This window comes from Dryobates pubescens, chromosome 22 (genome assembly GCF_014839835.1).
Source record: "Dryobates pubescens isolate bDryPub1 chromosome 22, bDryPub1.pri, whole genome shotgun sequence".
Classification (NCBI taxonomy): Eukaryota; Metazoa; Chordata; class Aves; order Piciformes; family Picidae; genus Dryobates; species Dryobates pubescens.
Window position 1 is genome coordinate 19,616,426 of NC_071633.1, and position 24,487 is coordinate 19,640,912.

Consider the following 24,487-nt stretch of genomic DNA (forward strand, 5'->3'; position numbering starts at 1 on the left):
CTCCTGGCCTCTTGCTGCTGCCTCATGCCAGCTGTGGGGGCAGCAGATGGAGCCCTGCCAGGGGCAGCAGGGGGCTGCAGCTGACCACCTTTTAAAGTTCAAAAGAAGAAGAATAAAGAAAGTAATAAAGCCTTGAGACACAAATGGCTGAAAGGGAGGACAGAGATCAGCTCCCCCAGACCCCCTGTGGGGACAGGAAGGTTCTGCCTGGGCAGGGCAGGGTTGGTGCTGTGCTCCCCCCGGGGCCTTTGCTGAACTTCTGTTCCTGGGCAGGGAAATGGTTTGTGCCAGGGTCAGACTCCTGGGCCCCTGTGCTAGGGAACCCCTGAACTGCCCTCCAGCCCTGGCTCTGCTTGGGGTCACTGAATCAATGCTCAGGTTTGCTGCCACCAGATGGAGCAGGAGCCTCACTCGCTCCCAACCCCGGCTAGGCCCCGCGGGGAGCCGCGGCCGCGGCCCAGCCTCTGCGCTTCGCCCCCTGCCGTCCGAGCTGAAGCTGGGCAGGCGCCTGGCCAAGCGTCCTGGGGCCGGCCTGCAGCAGTCCCCCTCTGCCCTTGGCCGCCAGGAACCTGCAGCACTCCACGGGGGGAGAGGGGAAGCTGCTGTGGACTGCTTCAGTGTCCCTGGAGTCAAAGGGGTTTGCTCCCAGGTGCTGACCTTGAGCCTTTAACCTTAGCTGAGCTCTCAAACTGCTGCAGGAAAGCAGAGCTGCCTCTGGCTGGGCCTAGCTCTGGCTCCATGGCCAAAGTCCTGTCCCTGGGGCTGTACAGACACCATGAGTGCAGCTGCCCCAGGGGGTTGCTGGGGGCAAGAGGCTGATGGTGAAGCAGATGCTGAGTCCCAACCTGTTCACCTTCTTCCCTCCCTGCTTTGCCACCTCTCTGGTGGCACCCAGGGAGCAAGGGCACAGCAGGGATGCCCCCAGGCAGGGTCTGCCACTGAAGTTGGGCCCCAGACAGCAGCTTTGGATTGTTTGGGGATTAGTCTGCAAATGTTAATGCAAATGGGTGCCAGGGCCCCAGCTGCTGGCAGTGATGCCAAGGGCAAGCAAACCCCTGGCAGCAAATCCCTGCAGGGCACTAAGGAGCTTAGGCTGAAAATCCTCTGCAGCTGCTCCTGCCAAGGATCCATATTCCCAGATGCTTCCTCCCCTCAGGGTCAGCCCAGGGCTCATTTTTACCCCACCATGCATTTTAGAAGGCATCATCTTGGTTTTGGGGGTCAGGGGGCATGGGACCCCTGAGGTTCCATTGCAGGCTCCTGTTCCAAGAGCCCAGAGCTCCCCAGAGAGGCTCCTGGCACTCACACCCCTGGCACTGCTACCTCACCAGCTCCCAGCCTGGCTGAGGCAGGAGGACCTCCTTACCCCAAGCAAGGCCACCCAGAGCCCCCTGCCCAGGGCTGTGGGCAGCTTTGTCTCCAAGGACAGAGACTCCAGAATCTGCCTGGGCAGCCTGTGCCCAGCACACCAACAGCTGTGCAGGCTGGGCCTGCTGCCACCCTCCCCCAGCAGGAACACAGCAGTGCCATGGCCTCAGTGTGAGGCCTGTGCCAGAGGGCACAGGTGTGAGAGAATGTGCCCAGGGCTCCCAGGCCTTGGCAAGCTGCTGGCCACCGCTTGGAGGCAGAGCTGGAATGGCAATGGAATCATCCAGGTCCTGTGCCACCTCTTCCTGAGTGCCACATTCCCTCCCCACGGGATCAGCTCCAGGGCTGGCACAATCAGGGCAAGCTCCTGCCAGGACAGCTGCTGCTAAACCCTGGAGTTTTCCCAGTGGAATTCCTTCAGCTTGCAGCCTGGAGCCTGCCCAGCACAGGGCCAGCAGCCATGGCCCCACCGCTGCAGCCCAGCCCCAGGCCTCTCGGGGACCCCCTCCTCACCCTCAGCCCCCATGGGAGACACAGCACACCTCACACAGCTTTGATTTATTGTCCCCTCCTGTGCCAGAGGGGCTGTGCCCAGGCACGGGGGGATGGCACCAGGGTGTGGCACGGGGGTCACAGGGACGACACTGGGTGTCAGCACATGCTGAGGTGGGGGGAGGGAGGGACAGCACAGGGAGTTAGCAGGGCTGGGGGTGGCGGTGAGGGCGATGGGCTGGGGGGAGCCTGCATGCAGGTGGGGCCAGCAGGGGTCCCTGCATGCTGCTGTGTGCGGGGCCGCGGGAGGCCCTCGCGGGAGAGAGGAGAGGTGAGGACCCGCAGCTGCAGAGCAGGACCGGAGGCCGCTCCTCCCCCGGGGCCGTGCCGGCGCCCTGCTGCCCGGCCCCGGCCCCGCGGGCCCTACCCCCGCTCGCAGATGAGCTCCACCACGCTGTGCTCCATGGGGACGGGGTCGAGACAGCGGTGGGTGGCGCTGGCGGCCACCTCGTCCAGCAGCCCCTGCACCACTCGCTCGTCGGCGGCGAAGCGCCAGAGGTAGAGCTGCAGGTAGTGGCCATCGACCTGCACCTGCTGCAGCCCGAAGCGGCCCAGCGTGCGCAGCCGCACGCACTCCAGCAGCGTCTTCAGGCTGATCTTGATGATCCCTGTCAGCACCGACACCTGCGGGCACGGGGGGCAGGGGCCCATCAGCACCACCCCTGGGGGGCACGGGGGGCAGGGGCCCTGTCAGCACCGACACCTGCGGGCACGGGGGGCAGGGGCCCATCAGCACCACCCCTGCGGGGCACGGGGGGCAGGGGCCCATCAGCACCACCCCTGCGGGGCACGGGGGGCAGGGGCCCATCAGCACCACCCCTGGGGGGCACGGGGGGCAGGGGCCCTGTCAGCACCGACACCTGCGGGCACGGGGGGCAGGGGCCCATCAGCACCACCCCTGGGGGGCACGGGGGGCAGGGGCCCATCAGCACCACCCCTGGGGGGCACGGGGGGCAGGGGCCCTGTCAGCACCGACACCTGCGGGCACGGGGGGCAGGGGCCCATCAGCACCACCCCTGGGGGGCACGGGGGGCAGGGGCCCATCAGCACCACCCCTGGGGGGCACGGGGGGCAGGGGCCCATCAGCACCACCCCTGGGGGGCACGGGGGGCAGGGGCCCTGTCACCACCACCCCTGGGGGGCACGGGGGGCAGGGGCCCTGTCAGCACCGACACCTGCGGACAGCAGAACACCCTGGTCCTGGTCATCAGCTCCTGGGGACCCCCTGAGCCCCAGTGCCGGGGCCGTGGGCTCCGCTGCAGGGCCCTGGGGACTCAGGGCTGGCCTCACCTTGTTGAACTCCACGGGGCTGAAGATGTCGATGCGCTCGGAGAAGAGCTTCTGGATGTTGCTGAGCAGGTGAGTGTCCATGGGGGCGCTGGGGACAGGGACACCACAGCAGTCAGGGACGGAGGCAGAAGGGAGACGGCGGGGAGAGGGGGGCAGGGATGGGCAGGAGGCACTGGGACGGCTTGGGGACACAAGGACTAGGGAAGAGCAGGAGGGCAGTGGATGTGGGGACAGCAGGGGATGGGCAGGACACCAAGGGATGAGACACAGGGGGACAGGCAAGGGACAGGCAGGGGGGATGGGGGGGGATCACCAGGGACAGCCTGGGGACATCACAAGAGCCAGGGGGTGTTGAGATGGTGGGAAGGACATTGGCACAGGCTGGGGGTACAGAGGGTTGAGATGAAGGCAGCGCAGACACCGCAGGGATGAGACAGCACAGGGGGGCAGGGCAGGCCCGGGGGGGCAGGGCTGACCTGGGGGTGTAGCTAGGCGCGTAGCGGCTGGGCGCCCGCGAGCTGCTGTAGACGGAGAAGGCTCTGCGGCTGGAGTCGCTGCTCTGTGCCCGCCGCACGCCCTCCTCGAAGAGCTGCCCCACCTGTGCCACCTCCTCCTCAGTGCCGGCCAGGCGCAGGACGCCCCCCAGGGACCCCCAGGCACCCGGAGCGCCTCTGCTCGACCCTTTCGGCCGCCCCACCCAGGACCCTCTGGGACATCCAGGACCCCCCAGGGGACCCTCAGGGACTGTTAGAGGTCGAATGAGATCCCCCCCAGCGTTGCCCTCTCGGCCACGCCGCCCCCAGGGAGCAGATCCGCCCCGCTCGCACTTCGGCAGTGGGAACAGGCTTGGGCTTCTGGGGGCAACCTCGGGGCCTCTCCAGAGACCCTCTGGGATGCCCCTGGGGACTTCCCCGCCCCCCCGGCGCCCACCTGGATGTCGATGGCGGTGATGTCCTCCACCACGCGCTTCATGACGGCGCGCACGTTGCGGGGCTCCACGGTGCCCAGCCAGTCCCTGGTCTCCACGCTCTTCCTCAGCATCTGCGCCACCGCCGCGCCCTGCACCTGCACGTAGTGGTCCAGCAGCCGCTGCGCCGCCGCCCGCGCCTCGGCGCACAGCACCGGCCCCGGCCCCGGCGCCGCCGCGGGGCCGCACTCCTGCAGGGGGCGAGCAGGAGGAACTCCTTCGCTGCGAGGCTCCCGGAGCCCTGCAGCAGGCTGCGCAGGGACGCTGCGGAGTCTCCTCGGAGGCTTTCCAGCCCCATCTGGCTGTGTTCTGTGGGACCTGCGCTGGACCCTGCGGCCCTGCTCCGGCAGGGGGTTGGACTTACACAGACCCAGCCCGGCTGGGGGAGACCTCCGAGACCACCGAGCCCAAGCAAGCCCCCGGCCCTACCTGGTCAGCCAGCCCACGGCACCCAGCGCCTCCTCCAGGCCCTTCTGCCCCCACCCCCTCCCTGGGCACCACATCCCCAGGGCAATCTCTGTCTGTGAGGAACTCCTTGCTAAGCTCAAGCCTAAACCTCCCCTGGCACAGCCTGAGGCTGTGTCCTCTTGTTCTGTGCTGGTGCCTGGGAGACCACCCCCCACCTGGCTACGGCATCCTGACACCTGGGGATGCCCCCCCTACACCTCCTGCCTCCGATGCCCCAGGGGGCACAAGGGATGGTACCCAGCCCACCCCACTTGCAGCAGCGTCGCCGCCATGCCCACAGCCTTGGGGGCACTTGCAGCCACCTGGAGGTGCCCATGGGGACAGCTGGGAGACGCTGGCACAGCTAAGGAGCCTTGTGCCAGCCTGAGGGTCGTGTCACGGATGGCCATGGGGGTCAGCCCAGCACAGGGGACGTCCCTGGCTCCCCCAGGAACATTTGGTGGCACACAAGGAGTGAAGGCAGCCACACCACACAACCATCCCCCCAGCCCGGGGGCACGAGGGCCCACAGGGGGAGCTGGGGTCCCACAGACCCCCCTGGGACCAGGCTGGGGACAGTCAGACTGCGGTGGGTGCCTGGGGATCTCCCTGTCCCCAGGCGTCCCACGCTGCCCCCACTGTGCCTCGGACGGCCGCCGGACACAGAGGGGGCTCGGCGACACCCTGGGGACGCTGAGGGTGCCCCCAGGGCCAGCCTGGGGCCTGCCGGGAGAGGTCTGGAGCTGACCTGCGGAGGAAACTGCTCGTCGGTGAGGGTCAGGATGTAGCTGATGGTGGTGGCCTCGTAGTCCAGGCAGAGGCGGGAGAGCAGCAGCAGCAGGGCCGGGGGCGCCGCGGGGGCCCCCCGCTCGGCGGGGCTGTCGGCGAAGCCGCGGGCGGTGCGGCACAGCCAGCGCACGAAGGCCACCACCAGCCCCTCCCGCACGGCCTCCACGCAGAACTCCCCCTGCCCAGGGGCACAGGGCTCTCACCCCACGGCTGGCACCCCGGGCACCGCAGCCCAGGAGCTGCCCTCTGCAACCGCCACCCCCGCAGCGGCCCACAGGCTGCGCTGGGCAGCCCCCAGCTGGCTCAGAACCCTCCCAGGCTGCCCTGTCCAGACTCCAGATGGGTCAAGACCCCTCCCAACAGCCCTCTGCAGCCCCCAGCTGGCACATGAGCCCCCCAGCTGCCCTCTGCAGCCCCCCCAGCTGCCCTCTGCAGTCCCCACATGGCACATGAGCCCCCCAGCTGCCCTCTGCAGCCCCCCCAGCTGCCCTCTGCAGCCCCCAGCTGGCCCATGACCCCTCCAACTCCCAAACTGCTAACCCCAGCCCACCCCCAGTGACCCCCCACATGCCCCCCGCCCCGTGCCGCCCCGCAGCCCACCTTGAAGTAGGGCAGGCTGGCAAAGGCGACGTCCCTGGCGGTGAAGAGCTGCACGTAGGCCAGGACGGCCTTGAGCTGGCCGAGGACGGAGGAGGAGAGGGTGGCCAGCAGGTCGGGCAGGCCGGGCCCCTCCTTGCCAGGGGGCCGCGGGGCGGCCAGGGCCTGGCGCACGTCGCCCAGGCAGCCCAGGAAGAAGGTCTGCAGCGCCCGCAGGTAGCGGCCCACGCGCTCCCGCGCCGCCCGCGCCACCAGCGCCGCCCCGGCCTGGGCGCCGGCGGCGGGCAGCAGCTCCAGCAGGGCGCGCAGGCGGCGGTGGAAGCGGTCCAGGGCCCGCACCAGCAGCGAGGTGTCGCCCAGGCCGCGCTCCAGCGCCAGGCGCCGCTCCAGCAGCTCGAAGTAGCGGCCGGTGAGGCCGGCGGCGAAGGCCTCCAGCCGGCCCTCCCCGGCGCCCGCGCGGCCCTCGAACAGGCTGCGGTAGGAGGCGGCCAGCAGGCAGAGGGTGCCCACGAAGGCCGAGCTGCCGCGGTCGACGAAGTCAAGGATGTCGGAGGCGGGGGGCGGCGTGGCGGCGGCGCCCGAGGGGTCGGAGGGGGGCAGCTCGGCCTCCAGCGCCGCCAGCTCGGCCTCCAGGCGCGCGCCGGCGTGGCTCAGGAACTCCTGGCACAGCTCCTCCGGGGGCTCCTCCAGCTGCAGCAGCATCTCCACGCACTCGGTGAGCTCCTTGGGGTCCAAGGTCTCATCCCTGCGGGGCGGGCGGACCAGGGGGTCAGGAGGGGGGGTGGGAGAGGCTGGGTTCCCAGGGGGAGGGGCAGCAGTGAAAGCCCTCAGGAGGCTCCGGGGGAGCAGAGCCTAAGGAGCGCCCTCAGGAGCACCGGGAGGCTCCAGCTGCCCCCCAGAGCACAGCCTTGGAAAGCCACAGGCAGAACCATCCTCGGAGCTGTGTCCTGGGGCTGCCGGCTTTAGGCTCCAGGTTGGGCAGCCCTCAGCCTCCTGGGGAGCTGGCTCCTGGCGTGCAGAGCTCACGCACCGCGGCCGTGGCCCCGCGAGGGCCGCTCTTGGCCCGGCCGCCATTACCGCCCGGGGAACCCTCCCTGCCGGGGGCTGTCTGCGGAGCTGCCAGCGGCAGGGCGAACGCACCGGAGGCGGGCGCGGAGGCGCCGGGCCAGGTCGGCCATGATGGCTTGGCTCTCGTCCTCGATGGCGCGGAAGGAGGGCAGGTGCCGGTAGTGGCGCAGCACGGCGCGGGCGCGGGCGTGGCAGCGCAGGGCCCGCGCGGGCTCTCCCCCCGGCGCTGCCCAGCGCCGCAGCCGCCCCGGCACCTCCACCAGGGACTGCAGCTTCCGCAGCAGCGCCTGCACCCCTGAGGGGCGAGCGAGGGGTGGGGACGCTGAGCGTGGGCGGCACCGGGACCCGCCCCTCCGGGGTCCCCTCGCCCCCCAGCCCCTCCGCACCACGTCAGCTGCCCCCGGCCCCTCCAGATCTGCCCCTGCTGGGGGCCCTGCCCCCCTCAGCCCTCCTCCCCACCGTCTGTCCTCCAAGGCCCCAAGTTCTGCCCCATGCCTCCCGGATCTGCCCCCTGGGTGCCCCCAACCCCCTTCAATCTACCCCTGCCAACCAGAACTGCTGCCTGGCCTCCGCCCAGCCCCAAGGCTTGAACCTTCCCCAGGCTCCGGGCAGCCCCGCACCTGCCAGCTGCGCCCCGCGGCGGTGCCGGTCGTGCAGCGCGGCGCTGACGCGGGCGCTGGAGGTGCTGATGGCAGCCATGTTGGCAGCCAGGTCGTCCATCTCGGCCTCCATGCGTCGGAAGTCGACCTTCATCTTGCGGATGGTGTCTGGGGAGAGGCAGGCAGGGGCCGGGGTCCTCAGGCTGCCCCGCGTGCTCCCGGGGCCGCCCTGCCCCCGGCCCGCGGCGCTCACCGGTGGCAGAGATGAACTTGTTGTAGTTCTCGTAGAGCAGGGTCTGCATGTCGCTGTCCAGGGCGCGGATCTCCCGGCCCAGCGCCGCCTCGCGGGCCAGCAGCTGCCCCAGGGGGCACTCGCTGCGCACCTGCGGGGGGCGACGCTGCCACGACTGCCCCCCGGCCCCCCCCGCCCCTCCCAGCCGGCTCCCACGTCTCCAGCTTAGCCCCTGGAGCCTCTGTGGCCCCGCTGGGGGCCTAAACCCCTGCCTGCCTTCCCCAGGAGCCTGCCAGAATCACATCAGAGCCCTAACTACGACCTGGGAAGCCCTCCTGAGACCTGGAAGTGTCCCCCAGGAGCCTCCTTCTGCTCTCCAAGGTCCTCCTGGGATCCTCAGCTGCCCCCCGGGAGCTCCAGCTGCCACCCCAAGCGGTGCTAATTGCCCCTGAGCCCTCTCAGCCGCTCCAGAGGGCCCCAACACTGTCCCCACCGAGGAGGGTGCAACACCCTAAGGACTCCCCGTGGTCCCCCTGGAGTCTCTTCCTGGGGTGCCCCAAGGAGCTGAGGGTCCACGGGGCAGGGCCTGTCAGGGTGGGTTTAAAGGGTCCCACAGGGCTTCCGCAGCGGCCTTTGGGGGTCCCTGCCACGGGTGGGGGTGTCCGGGGGCGGGGTCTCCACCAGGCCTTGGGGGCAGCAAGTGGGGGGAGGGGGCCAGGGCCAGGGTCAAAGGTCACCTTAGTGAGGAAGACTTCGGGATCGAAGTGGGGGCCGTTGATGTCGGCGGGATCGGGGGCCGCCTCCGCCGCCTCGGCCGCGGCCGGGCCGTAGTACCGCTGCAGCGGGCCGTGAGGCCGCCGCCACGCGCCGCCGCCGCCGCCGCCGCCGGCCTCGGGGCTGCCGCCGGCCCCGCTCCCCCCGGCCGCCGCCTCCACCTCCGCCATCGCGCCGGCACTTCCGGCCCCGGCCGGCACTTCCGGCTCCTCACAACGTCATTTCCGGCCGCGCGGCGCCGTCGCCGCGGCAACCCCGCGCGCTCCTCGCCGTGCCGGCGGCTGCGATTCCGCCCCCCGGGGGCAGGGACCCTGTGCGGGGAGACCCCGCGCCGCGAGCCGCCCCGAGTGCCTCCTCCCCGCCGCCCCTCCGCCGCCCCGAGCGCCTCCTCCCCGCCGCCCCTCCGCCGCCCCGAGTGCCTCTTCCCCGCCGCCCCTCCGCCGCCCCGAGCGCCGCCGCCCCGAGCGCCGCCGCCCCGCCGCCCCTCCGCCGCCCCTCGGAACCGAGCCCCGCTCCGTCCCTCTGACTCCCCGCGGGGCAGGGCCCGCAGCTGCCCCAGCGGCGCAGGAAGGAGGGCAGAGGTCACTGCTGTCTCTCCTCTGCCTTCCCCAACCGACCCTCTGGGCGAATCCTTCCCGGACCGCCGACCCAAGCAGCCTCATTGCGAAGCTTCCCTCAGCCTCTGCCCTTCCCTGCACGTCTTCTCCAAGCGCAGCAGCACCACGAGAGCTGCACGGAACAGGACCTTTGCTGCCAGATGCTCTTTGTTCTGATCTAATGGTCCAAGGGAGCACATTTGAAGGGTGCGGGGAGGCGATGGGAGACTCTGCGTGGGTGTAAATCCAGGTGGCTTTGGCTCTCCTTCCTTGCAGGGCTCCCCCCCCAGCTTTACCAGAGGATGATAAAGGCCAGGCTAGCATTGAAATAAAGCCTTGCTCCTCTGCAGCTCTCCCCTGCAGCAGAGAGAGCCAGGCTCCAGCTCGGGTGTTAACTTTATTTCCAAGCAGTTCAGGTTTCATTTCAGCTCAGGGACACAACGGATGGGAAGAGGCTTCCAAGTCAAGGGGAAACCGGAGCCAGGAATCACCTGAGTGGCCACACTGGAATGTTAGCAACAGCAAATCTTCCCTATTTCACAAACCAGCACCCTAAACTCTGCACCTTCACAGTTCAAGTGGCCACAGGGATCTGGGCTTGTCAGCCAGGTCTCCTCACCAGCTCAGTTCCGAGCGTCAGCAGGGAGGTGACCCAAAAGTGGCCCTTCAAAACCCACCACAAGACATGGAGAGCAAGGCAAGAGGTGAAGGCATTTAACAACACCAGAGGGGGTTACACATGGCAATGCCTTTGGAGTCCAACAGTTGCTTTATAAAGAGGTGTCTGAGACCAGCCAGAACGAGGACAAGGAGCTGGTGGAAGGAAAAGTTACTCGGAAGGTCTGGAACAGACCCAAGACTCCACCGCAGGGTGACTGAGGAAGGAGCTGAACAAGTCCCTCCAGGCTGTGGTTCTGTTCTGCAAAGCCTGCAGCAGCAGAGCTCAGGAGCCTGCTCTGGACACGAGATAGTAGAGGATGAAGAAGACAAGGACCAGTCCTGCCGAGACGGAGCAGAGCAGCCTGCGGTTGTCCCTCCCGGAGCGAGCCATGCCGGAGAAGCGCTTCAGGCTGCCGCTGAGCAGCCCGGTCACGCTCAGCAAGTCCGAGTCCTGCGGGGAGCAGCAGCCAGAGGGAGGCGTTGGGACAGCAGAGGGAGGCACTGAACACAGAACAAGCTGTCCCCGAAGTGTCCCACCTGCTGGCTGACATCCCCTGCACAGGGAACTGCCCAGAGCTGCCTTCTCCCTGTGCCTGCTCTCAGAAGTTCCTTCCCGCCCTGTGCTCAGGCTGCAGCAGCAGCATCCCCACCATGGCCAAATCAGAGGAGCAGAAACAGGCCTGTTCCAAGCTGAAACCAAACCACCTCCTGTTTGATAGCAAGGTCAGACTGGCTGCTGGCTGCCCAGGATCTGATGCTTTGTTAGCCAGAAACCCACTGGGAACAGGGTTAGTTACGTTCCCTGGTTTGCCAACCCCACCACGGGGACCTGGCTTCATCTGCTAACTGCAGCCCTCCACGCTGAAGGGAAGTGTTGAGAGCCAGCACAAGAGAGCCACAGCTCTCACACTGTGCCTGCTGCCTTACCATGCCATCCAGGTACCGGTTCTGCTCCTCAGCATCTTTGTCAATGTCCAGAGCCAGCTGCACAGATAGAGGAGGAAACAGCTACTGATGAACTTCTGGTGTAGAGAGACCCTCTGACACATCCAGTGCTGGAGGGACTCACAAAGCACATTACAAAAAGCCAGGCACTGCCTCCCTGTCTCCTGCAGACACAGAGGCTTGTTCAGCAGAGCAGCAGACTCATGGCAGCAGCAAGTGCTTGAGTGTTTCATCTCTGCAGTGCTGAAAATAAAGCTTGACTGTCTGCCACTGTCAGATCCAGGCCAGGAGCATTTCAAGGCTGGGACACCACGGCAGGAATCCAGCCTTCCCTTCCACAAGCTGAGTCACTGACTCCTACTAAGCTCTAAATCAAAGTATTTGATTTATACCAGGAGCAACCCAGCTTTAAGAACGCTCCTTGCACAGCAACACCTGCAGGTTTGAAACCTGATTTCTGCTGTGACAAGGAGAGGTGCTTGGCAATACCTCTCTGTGCAGCTTGTCTGTGCCTAAACCCTCCCTCCCTGAGCGCTGTGGAAATGGCAGCACTCCTGTTGGGTGATGTTGCTAAAGCTCAGAAACAAAGGTGGGAACTCACAAAGCTGTCCCCAGCATTCCACCAGTGACAGTGAACCCCACTGTCCCCAGCCAGGAAGAGTCTCTGGGGTGTAGGAAGCCCTCTGTGGACCACAGGCTTGCATTTCCTGACCCCTGACAGATCCTTCCTGCACTCCAGCGACTCACCGACTTCAGCCTGGTGACCTTGCTGGCCAGGCTGTCTGCCATACGCTTGTTCTCTGCATCCAGCACATCCTCCACGGCACCTGGACCCTGCCCTGGAGGAGGAGAGGAGGATGAGCTCTGCCTGCTGGCACGGGCAGCGCTGCGTTTGCCGATCCAACGTGGCAGGGGAGGCAGAGCCAGCTTGCTGCCCCCGCCGCTTGCCAGGGAGGCTGCTGCAGCCGGCTGGTGGCACCTGTGGCTCGTGGGACACCGGCAGGCTCCTTGCGGCAGCAGCACAGCAGACTGCGCCCTGGGACCAAGCTGTGAGCCCCGGGCCGCCCCCAGCAGCTGCAGCACAGCAGCTTCGTGCCCCAGTGCTGCCCCAGGCCGGGACTGGGGATCTGGACACCTTTAGCCCTTCGGTCATTTCGGAGATCCCCCGGGGCTGTGCCTCCCCCCGGGGCTGTGCCTCCCCCCGGGGCTGTGCCTCCCCCCCGGGGCTGTGCCGCCCCCCACCCCCGGGCCGGGCCTGAGGCGGCTCCTAAACGGCGGCGTGCAGGCTCCGTTCCCCTCCCAGCCCCGAGCGGCGGCGGAGACCCTCAGCCACCCCCTACGCCCCACAACCGGCACCACCACCCCCGGCCCCGGGCCTCACCTCGGCCCCACTCCGCCATGGCGGCGCCGGCCCCGCCTCGCTGGGCGGAGCCCCCGCGCCCCGCCCCCCCGCGCCCCGCCCCCCCCCGCGATGGCGGCTGGCGGCCGCCGGTGCCCGGTGCCTGCCGGCGCCTCCGCCGCGGGCGTGAGCGGCTGCCGGTGTGCCGGGGGGCAGCAGGACCCCTGCGCCTTGTCTGTCCGTGCCGTTCCCCGGCCCCGCCGCTCCCGCCGGGGCTGCTCGGCGGAGCCCCCGTCGGGGAGGGCCGGGCCAGGAAATGAGGCAGGCAGCCGGGGGCGGCCGGGAGGAAGGTACCGGCGCTTCCCTCCCATCCCGCGGCCGCCCCTCTGCCCCTGCCCGGGCTGCCCGCAGCCGCCGGGCCTTGACTCCCGGCCCGCCGCTGGGGCTGGCGGGGCCGGACGGGCGGCGGCTGGAGCCCCCCGAGCGTCCCTGGGTCGGGGTCCCCGGCTGGGGTCGGACCCAGCGTCAGCCCCGCGGCCCCGGCCCGCTGCGGCCGCCTCCGAGGGACTGCAGGTACCGCCCGCGCTTGGCTGGGCACTTCTGGGCCAGAAAGAAGGCTTGGAGGGGTTTCGAAAGGGGCAAAACCTGCTCGGGGCAGGAGGAGGAGGAGGAGGGAGCCGGGGTAGGACAAGGTGGTGGGGAGAAACGTGCGGAAGGCTGCTGTCGGCTGCCATCGGCCTCTTTGCCCCAAAAATGCAGAGGAGAGGGCGTGTGCCCAGCCCCTCCGTGCTGGCGGTGCCCGCAGCCTGTCCCGGCCCGCTGCCCTGCCTGTCTTGCAGGCTTCTGGCTTCCAAAATACAGCATTTTGCCCTCAAATCCCCCTTGGGCTGCTCTGGGGCAGGAGGGAGGGATGGCTGAGCCGCGCTCCCTGCCGTCCCCCAGCCCCTGGGCTTGCTGGCTCCGGTGGCGGTGCTCGGTGCCGCTGCAGGGCACAGCCGGTGGCCGCGCAGGCTCTGACAGCTGTGCGGGCTCAGGTACGTGCTCCCTGCGCCCCGTCGCCCACCGTTAGCAGCTGCTTTCCACTCGCATGGCTCTCGGAGCTGTTAAGCTCGTCCTTGTGCCGAGAATAACTCATCGTCCGCGTCCGCCGCACGCATCTGCTCCTTTGCGCGGTGGGTGAGGCACATCATCTGGCCAGGGCGCAGAGCTGGCAGCCTGGAGGGCAGCCGCGGCCCTACGTGCGGCTGGCTGCATGGGCAGCGGCTGCATGGGCACGGCTGCAGGCTCAGCCTGCCTGGGCACCGCGCTGCCGCCGCAGCGAAGCCCTCAGCAGCTCTTCTCACCAGCTCACCAGGTAGCTCCGCCTCACGCCAGGAGGATGCTTCCGTCTGGCTTTCCTCTCCATCCCTTTTTACTCCTCGGGAATGTTTCTGGGTATTCCCCCCCCGTGCAGTATCAGAAATCAGGCCAGCCAGGGGAGGAGGCAGAGCTATTTCAGGGAGCTGCTCTTATCTGCTCTCTGTTAATCCCTGGCTGGGTGGGGGGAAGGTTTTCCCTGAGTGCTCTGCTGGGAGGGCACAAATTAAACATTGAATAGCAGAGAGAGGAGGAAGAGGATTAGAGGAGGGAGAGGAAGCTGGCTGCTGGCTTTGCTGGGCTGCTCCATCTGCTCAGCTGCCATGGATGCAGCAGTGTGAGCAGCCTCACTTGGGCTTTATCTGGGTTTTTCCTCCCTTTCCCCACCCCTCTCCCTCTCAGACAGCTGTGATCGAGGTCCCTCTGCATCACTGACACCCAGGAGCCCTGGAAGCCTCTCGCTCCCCTCCCCCTGCCTTCACCTCCTGCCGTGGCTGAGCTGCTGGGATAATGGAGCTCAGGGCTGTGGTGGCCACCTTGGAAAGCGGGGAGCAAGACACAGTCCTCAAGGTGCTTCAGATCTACAACCAGGAGGTGAGTGAGCATCAAACCTCTGCCACCATCATCTGGGGCTGGGGGATTGCTGTGCCCCCCGGCTGGCCCCAGCCCATCCCGGGGCACGGCTGCGGCGCCTGGCTGCCGTCAGAGCCTCACAGCCTGCTGCATCTCCTGCTTGCAGCGGATTTATTGCTTGCTGTTGTGCCAGGCAGCAGCTGGGCAGCCTGCCTGTGTCTTGGTCCTTTGTATCCTGGAATTAAAGCACCTGGAGGGGATTCTTTATTGGTTTCATTGTCCAGATCCCAAGTAAAACCTGGCAGGGAAATAAACAGCGGTGTGGAGATGGAGTGGGAGGAGCTCTTGACTGGAGGCAAGGTTTGGAGGGAGTGAAGTGGGGCTTGGGGAGGAGCTGCAGGTGGAAGGGTTGTGATTTGCAAGTAAAAGAGTGGGACAGGGATGGGCTGCTGGAATGGGACCCAGGTGCAGGATCTGGAAGCTGGCAGCGCAGAGCAGTTGATGTGGAACCCAGAAGAGACGAAGCAGAAGGAAGCAGGGATGGAAACGTTTGTAGCCTGCAGGGGTAAATCCCTTTGGAAATAGGTTGGTTGTCAGGGAAATTTCCTTCAGAGGGTTTCCAGCGGGGCAGGGCTGCCCCTGCAGCTCTCTGTGACTCACTCTGCAGCACTCCTGAGGGGGTGGGAAGGCAGCAGGGAAAACCTGAGAGCATTTGGCACGAGAGCACAGGAGACAGAGAGCAGAGCTCCTTCCAGCAGCCGGCTGTGAACCGGGGCGGCCTGCAGGACTGGCACTGCCTGCAGCAGGTGCAGTGGGGAGCAACTGGGGGTGCAGGCAGTGTGGGGATGACCCAGCCTGGGGCACCAAACCACATTCTCTGCCCAGCTGCCCTGGCTGGGTCCTGGGTGGCTGCAGTGCCCGCAGGAAGCGTGCCAGGGTGTTGGTGCTTTGCCACCCTGTGCAGAACAAGTGGAGCAATCAGAGTGTTGTGAAACTGAGGTCAGCTCAGAACTTCTCTCATTGTTTCCTGCTGCACAAGCTGATGCCTCTGCATCCTTCTTCTGGGGTCAGTTTCTGACTGCCCAGGAGCAAACTGCAGCAAAACCACAGGCATGGCAAAAATGAGCAGGAATGAGATGCCAGGAGCCTGCCATGGGGAAGGAGCAAGTGGTGTGGCTGGCTGCAGAGCATGGGGGTGCAGGGCTGAGCAGCCTGTGTCTCACAGCACGGTGTGGGTGCCTGTGCATGGAGCAGCTCATGGTGCTGGGGCTCAGGAGCACAGCCCAGTGCTGCTGGCTCCAGCTCTCCTGGTGACTGCCACACAGCTGATTTGCAAACTCTGCCTTCTGGTTTGAAGCAGGCAGGAACTGGCAGCACAGGAAGGCTGCAGGAGGCTGTGTCAGGGGACACCTGTGACCTCCCACAGCTCAGGGCAGTCAGGCTGCTGTGGCACTGGGTGGGGAACCAGGCAGAGCTGGGCAAGGGGACAGCTTGTGAGGGGACAAAACCAGTGGGAGGCAACCTGCTGTGCTACAGGTCAGATGCTCAGACCTAGAGATGAGAGATCCATGAGCTGTGCTCCTCCCCTGGCTGAGGAAGCAGCTCTGGGGGGGGTTAACCTCTTGCTTGCTTTTGTTTTGCCCCCACAGAAGGCTCAGTGCTTCACCTTCGACGATGAGGAGCGGGAAGAGAGGAAGGTAGGGACCCTCTCTGCTTGCTGCCTCTTGCTGCATGTGTGCTGTTGCTGCCCTGTGCTTGTGGGGCAGGTCTTGGTGCTGGCAGCTCCTGCCAGGGCAGGTACAAGTGGCTTTCCTTTAACTGGGTTAGAGAGTGGTGTGCTCAGAGCTTCTGGCTTCTGCTTCCCATCAGTAGTTGGTGTTCAAGGACAAAGATCAGCATCCTCCCAGCATCAGCAAGCCCCTTGGGTTCTGTGCTGTGATCTCTGTGTGTGGCATGAGCCTGCCAGGCAGAGCCCAGGGCAGACTGCAAGCCTTTGGAGGGTGGTTTGGTGCCAGCCAGCTGCAGGATTTGCCTGAGGCTGTGTATGAACAGATCCCTTAAGCTGCTGTAAGCTGGGAGGGAAGCCTCCTGCCTGCCCACTTCTGCTCCTCTGTGCCAGGGCACCCCAGGCATGGCTGCTGGGCTCCTCTGCCTGCAGAGCAACCCTTTTCCAAGGGTTGATTTTCCACCTGCCTGGCCCAGGCAGGCAGGGTGGAGAATGAGATCTCTCCTGTCTGTGCAGTGCTGGTGTGAGGCTGTCCAGGTGCTGCCTGGCAAGGTCTCAGCCTTGTGCTGACCCAGCTGGGACAGGCAGGCCCAGGGGTCTGTGTCCTGCAGCAGGAGCTGAGTGCCACCACCTGCTTCTGGGGCTCACTTCTTCTGAAGGTCTAGCCCTGGGCACACACACTGAGGTCCCCAGCCCGAGTCAGCCACAGCCCTTGGTGACTCATGGCTGCACCTTGGACTCCTGTGTCTGGCTCCTGGTGTGGAAGAAGGACCAGGTTCAGACTGAGCTGTGCCTGGCTGCATCACCCTTGGCTCCTGTTGCTTGGTGCCATGCATGATGCTGGTACCCACGAGGGTCAGGCTTCCAGCTGTTGTGAATTGGTGTTAGTGGAGCTCTGCCAGTCTGTACCTGCTGAGGATCTGGGCTAGTGGGTCTCCAGACAGCACTGAGCTTTCAGGAGGTTCTACTTCAATCTCCTGAGGTCTTCTCACCTCCTTTCCTAGGACATCCTGTGGGCCTCTCACCTCACTTAAGGCCTTTTACCCTCCCTGGGGGACTTTTCTGGTGCATCTCTCACATTTTCAGTCTTTCTGGAGCACCCAAGGCCTCCCTGCTCTGAAGGCTCTGGGTGGGAGCAGAGCTGCTCCTCAGTTGGTTGTTGCTCCTCAGTGGGGCCATAAGGGATGTTTCCACCCTGCCAGGTAACCAGTGCTGGCCTGGACCCTCCTAACCGTGGGTCAAGCTACACCAGGCCACGGCAGCAGCTGCCTGTCGATGCTCTCCCCTGGACCTGTTCCCCTCTCCCGGCTGATCTTGGTTTCGTGCTGGCTGTCCTTGTTTGACCCGGGCTGGGAGCCGACGCTGGAGGCAGACTGCTGGAGCAGAGCCGCGGGCGGGCTCCAGGGGGCTGCCTGCTGCAGGGCAGGCTGGGGCGGGGGGCAGCGCCGCCAGGGGCTGCTGCCTGAGGCTCTGCTCGTCTGCACCCGCACAGAAAATGGCCCAGCTGCTGATCAAGTTCCTGGAGAGAGAGCTGCAGCCCTCCTGCCAGGTCACCTGCTTGGAAAGCATCCGCATCCTGTCCCGGGACAAGCACTGCCTCGGCCCGTTCACCACCAAGGAGGGGCTGCAGACCCTCTCCCGGCACGCCGGCATCGAGTGCTCGGAGGAGCTGCTGCGGGCGGTGCCGGACGCGGAGGTGGTGCTGGAGTCGCTGAAGTGCCTCTGCAACCTGGTGTTCAGCAGCGGCGCGGCGCAGGCGCTGGCGGCCGAGGCGCGGCTGCAGGAGGGGCTGGCGCGGCGCATCCGGCTGCACAACGAGCGCAGCCTCCCGCACCAGGTGCGCTTCTTCGACCTGCGCCTGCTCTTCCTGCTCACCGCCCTGCGGCTCGACGTGCGCCAGCAGCTGGCCCGGGAGCTGCGCGGCGTCGGGCTGATGACGGACGCGCTGGAGCTGACCCTGGCCGTGGAGTGGATGGATCCCTACCAGGTGGCCAGCGGGGAGGGGCTGCCGCCGCCGCTGCCCCGGCAGGAGACCGAGCGAGCCATGGAGATCCTCAAAGTGCTCTTCAACATCACCTTCGACTCCAGCAAGAGGGAGGTGGATGAGGTGAGCCCCCGGGGTGTCCCGGCGCACGGCCAGGCTGGGGGTGGGGGCTGAGCCTCTCCTCCTCCTGTGTTTGCTCCTGTCACTGGCCCCCGCGCAGCCCTGGCTGCCACTGTGCCACAGGACACTGGAGGTTGGAAGGGACCTCAAGAGAACATCCAGGCCAAGCCCCTGCCAGAGCAGGAGCACTTAGGGTAGTCCACACAGGAGTGCATCCAGGTGGGTTTGGAAAGTCTCCGGGAGGCTCCGCAGCCTCTCTGGGCAGCCTGCTCCAGGGCTCCAGCAGCCTCACTGCACAGAAGTTTCTCCTCATGTATGTGTAGGGGAGGCCAAGGATTGGTGTGTGGAGCCTGCCCCCATCCAAGGCATGTCCAACCCTGGAGGCTTTGGAGCATTGCCACCTCAAGAGTTGGTCTTTTCCCTCCTCAGTGACCTGATCCCTCGTGTCAGGGGGAGAGCAGAGCCCCCACATAACCTACTTGTGCCTGTGGCCTGCTGCTCCTTCACCTTCTGGTGAGGCTCCAAGGAGGGTGTGGTGGAGGATGTCTCTGGCTGACCCCTGGCTCTGTTTTGGGGCCTTCTGGAGCCCTTGACCTGGTGCTGTGAAGTGAGGTGGAAGGTGCAGGAGGCTCTGTGTGGACCTCAAGGAGAAGTGAGAGGCTGCTCACACGGAGACACGCTGCTGGGGGGGTCGGTGCTGCTGGAGGCAGGGCTGTGGGCTGGAGGATCTCTGCTGAGCAAGGTCTCCATGCTGTGTTTTGGGGCCAGGAAGATGCTGCTTCATACAGGCACCTGGGGGCCCTCCTGCGCCACTGCCTGATGATCTCTGCCGACGGAGAGGAGCGGACGGAGGAGTTCCACAGGTCTGGTAGAGCTGCCTCCTGATTTCCACCACAGGCTGCTGTCCCCAGGCCAGAGCCTGCCTGGCCTGGCCTCCGCTTGCCTGGTGGCTGCTAAGGTTGCTGCTGGCCAGCAGATGACCTGCAGGTTCCTCACACTGCTGGAACAATCAGCCCTGCCACCCCGTGGGCCAAGCCACAGCCTCCTGGGCAGCAGCAGTTGCCTCCAAGGCTGCCGGACCCCAGGGGCCATATTTAGTGTTCATGAGGCCTCCTCAGCAGGGCTACCTGCTTCAGGGCACAGCTTGCCAGAGCAGATGTTTGGCTCTTTCATGACAGAGTCCATGGAGTGGCCTTAGTTAACTGTCCCCTGAGCCATGATGGGAATTGTCCATGTCCCATTGCTGGGCAGTACTGGCCCAGGAGTGTCAGCTGTACAGCAGGTGACACCATCCTGTCCCAGAGAAGCCTGCAGCCACAGGCATCCTGAGCAATGCACTGCACAAACTGCCATGGTGAGGAAGAAGCAACGCAGCTCAGGGCCCTGGAGAAAGGCCTTTGACCAGGCAGCCTGTCCCTGAGTGCCTGCTGGTCACTGCAGTCCCTCTGAGCTGCCACCAGACAGCTCAGCCACCCAAGGAAGCAGCTCAGCTTATTCCCTGCTGGTGGTGTGAGGAGCTTGGGATGCAGCTGAAGGCCAGCTTGGGTCTCAGGGTTGTCACCTGCCTAGGAGGCAGTGAGGAACCTTCATTTCTGGGCAGCTGGAGAACTTCTGCACAGAGATCCATTGCTGTGTTCACTTTCTCTGCTCTGTCCTCAGCCACACTGTGAACCTCCTGGGCAACCTGCCCCTGAAGTGTCTGGATGTCCTCCTGACCCCCAAGGTCCGCCCAGGCTCCCTGGAGTACATGGGGGTCAACATGGACGCGGTCAGCATCCTGCTGGACTTCCTGGAGCGCCGCCTGGACAGGGTGAGCTGGGAGGCTGCTGTGGGGCTCCACTGCTCCCCCTCACGAGTTCTGTGCGGGGCACTGCTCCTCCAGCCTTGGCAAGCCCAGTGCCAGCACCGCTGGGGAACCAGCAAGTCTGCAGAGGTGCCTCTGGAGAAGGTCTGGGGGCTCAGCAGAAGCAGAGCTGCTGTGGTTGGTGGGGTCGAAGCAACATCTGTCCAGCGGGGAGGTGACTGCCACTGCCTCAGGGGCTGCAGGCAGAGACTGCCTGAACAGCAGCTGCTCAGCTGGGGGATAGAAGTAGTGAATCACTCAGCTGAGCAGTGAGCCCATGGCAGCTTCTGGAAGCTGACCTGCACCACTCCCAAGCTGGTCTGTGGGTTTGGCTCTCTGGAGCTCTTCTAAAGGGCCTCCACCACTGCACTTCCCTGCCCTGGATGCCCTCCACCAGCAGTCCTGGCACTGCTGCCCTGCAGGGCAGGACTCAGGAAACAATGAGCTCGGAGGAGTGGTGGAGTACTGAAGTCCTGCAGCAAGGCTGGAGCTCTCCAGGGTCCACCTCTCCGCTGCTGTCCTGTTCTGCATCCCAAGCTGGAGGTGGCTGAGGCGTTTGTGTTGTGGGCGCCCCTGCAGGGCCACAAGCTGAAGGAGAGCTTGACCCCGGTGCTGAACCTGCTGACGGAGAGCGCCCGAGTCCACCGCCAGACCAGGAAGTTCCTGAAGGCAAAGGTACCCTGGGGCCGGGGCTGAGTGGTGCTGCTCAGGGGAGAGCCCAGCAGCAAAGGGCAGAGCAGCAGCGCAGCAGCGCAGCGCCCTCCTCCCCGCAGCCCTCCGCCCAGACCTCCCCTGCCCCCCACCAGCTCCCGACGCAGGGGGGGCCTGAGGCCTTTGGTACCCCCAGACGCTTTTCCACCCCTCCCACGCTGTGTGGATTCCTTAGCCTGAGCCGCCGTGCTCGGCTCCCCCTCCCGGTGCCCCGCCGGTGCTGTGCCAGCGCGGCTGAGGCGCCCTGGCCGCGCAGGTGCTGCCGCCGCTGCGGGACGTGCGGAACCGGCCCGAGGTGGGGAGCTCGCTGCGCAACAAGCTGGTGCGGCTGATGACTCACATCGACACCGACGTCAAGCACTGCGCCGCCGAGTTCCTCTTCGTGCTCTGCAAGGAGAGCGGTGAGCGCGGACCGGGGCAGCCGTGAGCGCGGACCGGGGCAGCCGTGAGCGCGGACCGGGGCAGCCGTGAGCCCGGGGCTGGCCCTGCGCCGGGAGCCCTGCGGTGAGCTCGGGGGGGGCTCAGCGGGGGCGGTGTGTGCCCGGGCCCGCAGCGGGGCTCAGGGGGCTCTCTCTGTCCCCAGTGTCACGCTTTGTCAAGTACACAGGCTACGGGAACGCCGCCGGGCTGCTGGCCGCGCGCGGCCTCATGGCCGGCGGGAGGGAGGAGGGAGAGTACTCGGAGGATGAGGACACCGACACCGAGGAGTACAAGGAGGCAAAGCCCAAGTAAAGCAGCCTGCTCCCTCCCCTGCCTGTGCTCTCCCTTCCCCACCTGCCATCTCCCTCATCCTGCTTTCCCTTCCCCGTTGCTTGCTTGCCACTTCCACCCCATTCCTCTGCTGTCCTGCTCAGGCTCCCTGCCTGTTCCTGGGCTGGAGGTTGGAGGAGCTGCTTGCTCCTCTCCATCCCCAGAGCGCTCTGCTGCTGCACTCAGCTTGGTTTGCTTTTTAATGTGGCTGCTAGAGGGTGGTGGTGCCTGAGGGTGAGGGGTGTGCAGGCACAGCTCCAGCACCATGCTCAGCTGTGGCTTCCATGCTCCACAGCATCCTGCTGCCTGTGCTCTACAGGCTGGGTGTGGAGGTTGTCTGTCTGTGTCAGTTTCTTGCCTCCTGCCTTAAGAAGAGGCACCAAGAGTCACCTGTCCTTGTGCTCCTGCTTTAAAGCTGCTCTGAGGAGCTGGCAGGGTGGGAGGTTGCTGACAGAGAAACAGGAGGGGTTTGGGGGGAGGGAGACAGAGGGAGGTGGGAAGCCTCATGGCTGCAGTGTGAGAGGGCTTGGGGCTGGGGAGGTGTGCAGCAGCAGCAGCCAGCTCTGCCCTGGTGCTCCTCTCCTCAGCAGGGGCAGAGAAGGTTCTTGCAGAGCCCTTTTGTCAGCTCTGCTTTGCCTGCCTCCCCCTGCAGCATCAACCCCGTGACAGGCCGTGTGGAGGAGAAGCTGCCCAACCCCATGGAGGGCATGACTGAGGAGCAGAAGGAGTACGAAGCCATGAAGTTGGTCAACATGTTTGACAAGCTCTCCAGGTAGGTGCTGTGCCCCTGCCTGTGCCTTACCACACAGCCTTGAGGCTGTCCCCCAGGCCAGCCCTGCCTGGAGGGATCCCAAGCAGGAGGTCACAGGGGGAAGTTCCCCTGAGCTGAGCTGTGTGCAGGGGAAGGTGCTGCAGGCCCCACGCAGCGATGCCGTGGTGGCAGCTGCAGAAGCCCTGCCTGCTTGCAGTGTCTGCAGGCACCTGCTGCCTCCCCAGCTCTGGCCAGGAGCTCAGCAGGAGCAGCAGCTGCTGTCCTGGCCAGGGAGCGGTGCTGTGGGGGTGGTGCCACCCCCCTGCTCCCTGCAGGAGTGCTTTCTCCAGCTGGCTTTCATCCAGGTGCCAGGGGGCAACCTGCAGGCTGCCAGCCGGGGTCAGACCACCCCAGGGTGGGGACCCCCCCCGGACATTGAGTTCCTGTTTCCAGACTGTGCAGAGAGGGGAATGCTGCTGCCAGCAAGTGCAGTCCTCCCCTGGCAGTTCTGTACCCCAGAGCAGGACCCCAGGGCAGAGGCTGTTGAGGCCTGGCACAGGTGTGGGCAGTGCTCACCCTGCTGGGAGTGGTCTCGGTGCCACCCTGGGGGTGTTGTGGGCTGCCTCGGGCAGCTGCCACCAGCCCCCTGCCGCTGCTGCTCTGCTCCCGGGGGGTCAGCTGCAGCCCTGTGCCCTTTGCTGTGCTGGCTGCAGGGAGCAGGTGATCCAGCCCATGGGCATCACACCGAGTGGCACCCTGGCACCCATGGAGAACGCCATCCGCAGCATGGCCGACGAGAGGGACTCCTCCGACTCGGACCTGGGGCTGGACTGACCCCTGCCCCTGCCCCAGCCCCACGGAGCTGGGCAGCCTCTGCCTGCCCCCCCTCCAGAGCTGGTGCTGCACCAGAGCCCGGTGCTGGGCCAGGACTCTCCCTGTGGGATCTGGATCCGGCCTGGGCCCCTCACCGTCCTCCGCCAGGAACAGCTCCTGCCTCCCTCCCGGCTCCACCACACCTCCTGCCAGAGGTCTCCACGGCCTGGCCCCACCTCAGCCTCTCCTCTCAGCACCTCTGAGGATCCCACACTGAAACTGCTTCCAGGACTCTCCAGTAGGACTTTTTGGGTTAAAGTGCAGGATGTTTGGGCAGAGGGAGCGAGGGGGGAAGGCTCTTTGCCAGGGCATTGAGGCTCAGCAGGGCAGCTCAGGTCTGTGCCAGTGCTCCTGCGTTGCCCCTGCGGTGGGAGCTGCTCCCCAGGAGCGCAGGCAGGACAGGGGTGGCTGCAGCGGGGTGCTAGGGGCTGCTCCTGGGATCCAGGGGTTGCAGGGTGGCCCAGCAGCAGCAGGGGCTGCAGCCATGTGCTGGGGGCTCAAGTGTGCCCGGGGGGGGGTGAGCAAAGCCTTGGTGTGCATCTTGGTGCCAGTCACAGGAGAGGAGCAGGCAGGGGGCTGCCAGGCACAGCCCAGCTCAGCCTCTGGCTCTGGGCAGCTGCCACAGCTCAGCTGTTGCCGTTGGCCTTTCCCCATCTCTCACTTCCCAAAGGAAGAGCCAAATCCTGTCCCTGCTGCTGCCTCCTCTGCTCCTCCCTGCAAGGCCCTGCTGTGTGCTCCCCGGGGGGTGCTGCTCCTGTCCCTCGCTCTGGCTGACCTTTGGTTGGGTTCTTTTCTTCTCCTGTTTTATTTGCTTGTTCTTTTTAAAGAAAATGGTTTTAAAGAGAGCTTCCAGCTGGTCTCCTGCCCCAGAGCCAAGCCTCTGCCCCCAGCAGGGCCGCAGGGGTGATGGTAGAATAAAGCAAACCTGGCCGAGGGCTGCGTGCTGCTCAGTGATCCAGCGGGGGAGCTGCGCGGAAGGAAATGGCTCTGGCTGGCTCCTGGCTCTGCTCCATCGCCCTGAGCCTCACAGCTTTGCCTGGGAGGAGAAGCTAAGCCAGAAGCCTTCCCTGTGCCCCAGCCAGCTGCAACCAGAGCATCCCAAAGCTAGGGAGTGTTGAGGCTGGGGGGTGGCCAAATGCTCTTTGAGCTCTGGGCCTCACCACGCAGCTTTGCTCCTCCTCCTCTTCCCAAGTCCTCTGTGCTGGCTCAGGTGGTGTCCCCAGCTCCAGGCTCTGCAGTGCAGCAGGGGTCTGCTGCTTGGCTGTTGCAGGCTGGGGGGCAGCTGGCTGGGTACTGGGTGGTGCTGGCTCCCTGCAGGGCGCCAGGGCTGGGCAGCACTGGCAGGGGGGGAGGCACTGGATGGGGTGAGAAAGGGAAAAGGAACGAAAAGGCAGTGGAAGGAGTGGAGGGGGAGGGGACAGAGCATGTTTGAGCCCCAGGGAAGGTGTGAAGCTCACAGAAGCCTCTCAGGTTATGTTGGCAAAAGAATCAGAACTCTTTATTAGTGAATAATTAACAGTGAGCTGGCTCAGCAGGTCAGAGCCCTCCCAGCAGCCTGGGCCACTGCTCCTCAGCAG

The 24,487-nt window shown here is 65.8% G+C and overlaps 3 protein-coding genes across 4 annotated transcripts; 1 reads left to right on the forward strand and 2 right to left on the reverse strand.

Moving 5' to 3' along the window:
- Window positions 1-2,277: 2,277 nt before the first annotated feature.
- VPS51 (VPS51 subunit of GARP complex) lies at window positions 2,278-8,863 on the reverse strand. The gene is made up of 10 exons (XM_054171772.1): window positions 8,647-8,863; window positions 7,931-8,060; window positions 7,699-7,845; window positions 7,151-7,373; window positions 6,014-6,755; window positions 5,373-5,591; window positions 4,141-4,368; window positions 3,687-3,808; window positions 3,211-3,298; window positions 2,278-2,544 (listed from the first exon to the last, which is right to left on the reverse strand). Exons 1-10 carry the CDS (start codon window positions 8,851-8,853, stop codon window positions 2,284-2,286), a joined length of 2,367 nt encoding a protein of 788 aa, XP_054027747.1. The 5' UTR covers window positions 8,854-8,863; the 3' UTR covers window positions 2,278-2,283.
- Window positions 8,864-10,096: 1,233 nt separating this feature from the next.
- On the reverse strand, window positions 10,097-12,328 carry BET1L (Bet1 golgi vesicular membrane trafficking protein like). The gene is made up of 4 exons (XM_054171767.1): window positions 12,266-12,328; window positions 11,632-11,723; window positions 10,867-10,923; window positions 10,097-10,390 (listed from the first exon to the last, which is right to left on the reverse strand). Exons 1-4 carry the CDS (start codon window positions 12,282-12,284, stop codon window positions 10,223-10,225), a joined length of 336 nt encoding a protein of 111 aa, XP_054027742.1. The 5' UTR covers window positions 12,285-12,328; the 3' UTR covers window positions 10,097-10,222.
- A 27-nt stretch (window positions 12,329-12,355) lies between these two features.
- On the forward strand, window positions 12,356-23,375 carry RIC8A (RIC8 guanine nucleotide exchange factor A). 2 transcript variants are annotated; one of them, XM_054171752.1, is made up of 11 exons: window positions 12,356-12,796; window positions 13,982-14,173; window positions 15,802-15,849; window positions 17,371-17,985; window positions 18,751-18,845; window positions 19,642-19,792; window positions 20,405-20,500; window positions 20,793-20,937; window positions 21,120-21,264; window positions 21,939-22,058; window positions 22,751-23,375. In XM_054171752.1, the coding sequence occupies exons 2-11, from the start codon at window positions 14,090-14,092 to the stop codon at window positions 22,869-22,871; spliced, it is 1,620 nt and encodes a 539-aa protein (XP_054027727.1). In that variant the 5' UTR covers window positions 12,356-12,796; window positions 13,982-14,089; the 3' UTR covers window positions 22,872-23,375. The 2 variants fall into 2 exon arrangements, with proteins under 2 accessions (XP_054027727.1, XP_054027728.1); XM_054171753.1 differs by having other exon boundaries at window positions 13,986-14,173.
- Window positions 23,376-24,487: the final 1,112 nt, after the last annotated feature.

What these genes read in the sequence shown, in the direction of transcription:
- VPS51 (XM_054171772.1), bottom strand. Translation starts at nt 8,853, where the DNA reads ATGGCGGAGGTGGAGGCGGCGGCCGGGGGGAGCGGGGCCGGCGGCAGC. An exon ending in CCGCGGGGCGCAGCTGGCAG is followed by an intron (nt 7,374 to 7,698) that starts GTGCGGGGCTGC and finishes CTCGCCCCTCAG; the next exon opens with GGGTGCAGGCGCTGCTGCGG. An exon ending in GCGCCTAGCTACACCCCCAG is followed by an intron (nt 3,299 to 3,686) that starts GTCAGCCCTGCC and finishes CCCTGTCCCCAG; the next exon opens with CGCCCCCATGGACACTCACC.
- BET1L (XM_054171767.1), bottom strand. An exon ending in AGGTCACCAGGCTGAAGTCG is followed by an intron (nt 10,924 to 11,631) that starts GTGAGTCGCTGG and finishes CTATCTGTGCAG; the next exon opens with CTGGCTCTGGACATTGACAA. An exon ending in ACCGGTACCTGGATGGCATG is followed by an intron (nt 10,391 to 10,866) that starts GTAAGGCAGCAG and finishes TGCTCCCCGCAG; the next exon opens with GACTCGGACTTGCTGAGCGT.
- RIC8A (XM_054171752.1), top strand. Translation starts at nt 14,090, where the DNA reads ATGGAGCTCAGGGCTGTGGTGGCCACCTTGGAAAGCGGGGAGCAAGAC. An exon ending in TGGAGCGCCGCCTGGACAGG is followed by an intron (nt 19,793 to 20,404) that starts GTGAGCTGGGAG and finishes GCGCCCCTGCAG; the next exon opens with GGCCACAAGCTGAAGGAGAG. An exon ending in TACAAGGAGGCAAAGCCCAA is followed by an intron (nt 21,265 to 21,938) that starts GTAAAGCAGCCT and finishes CTCCCCCTGCAG; the next exon opens with CATCAACCCCGTGACAGGCC.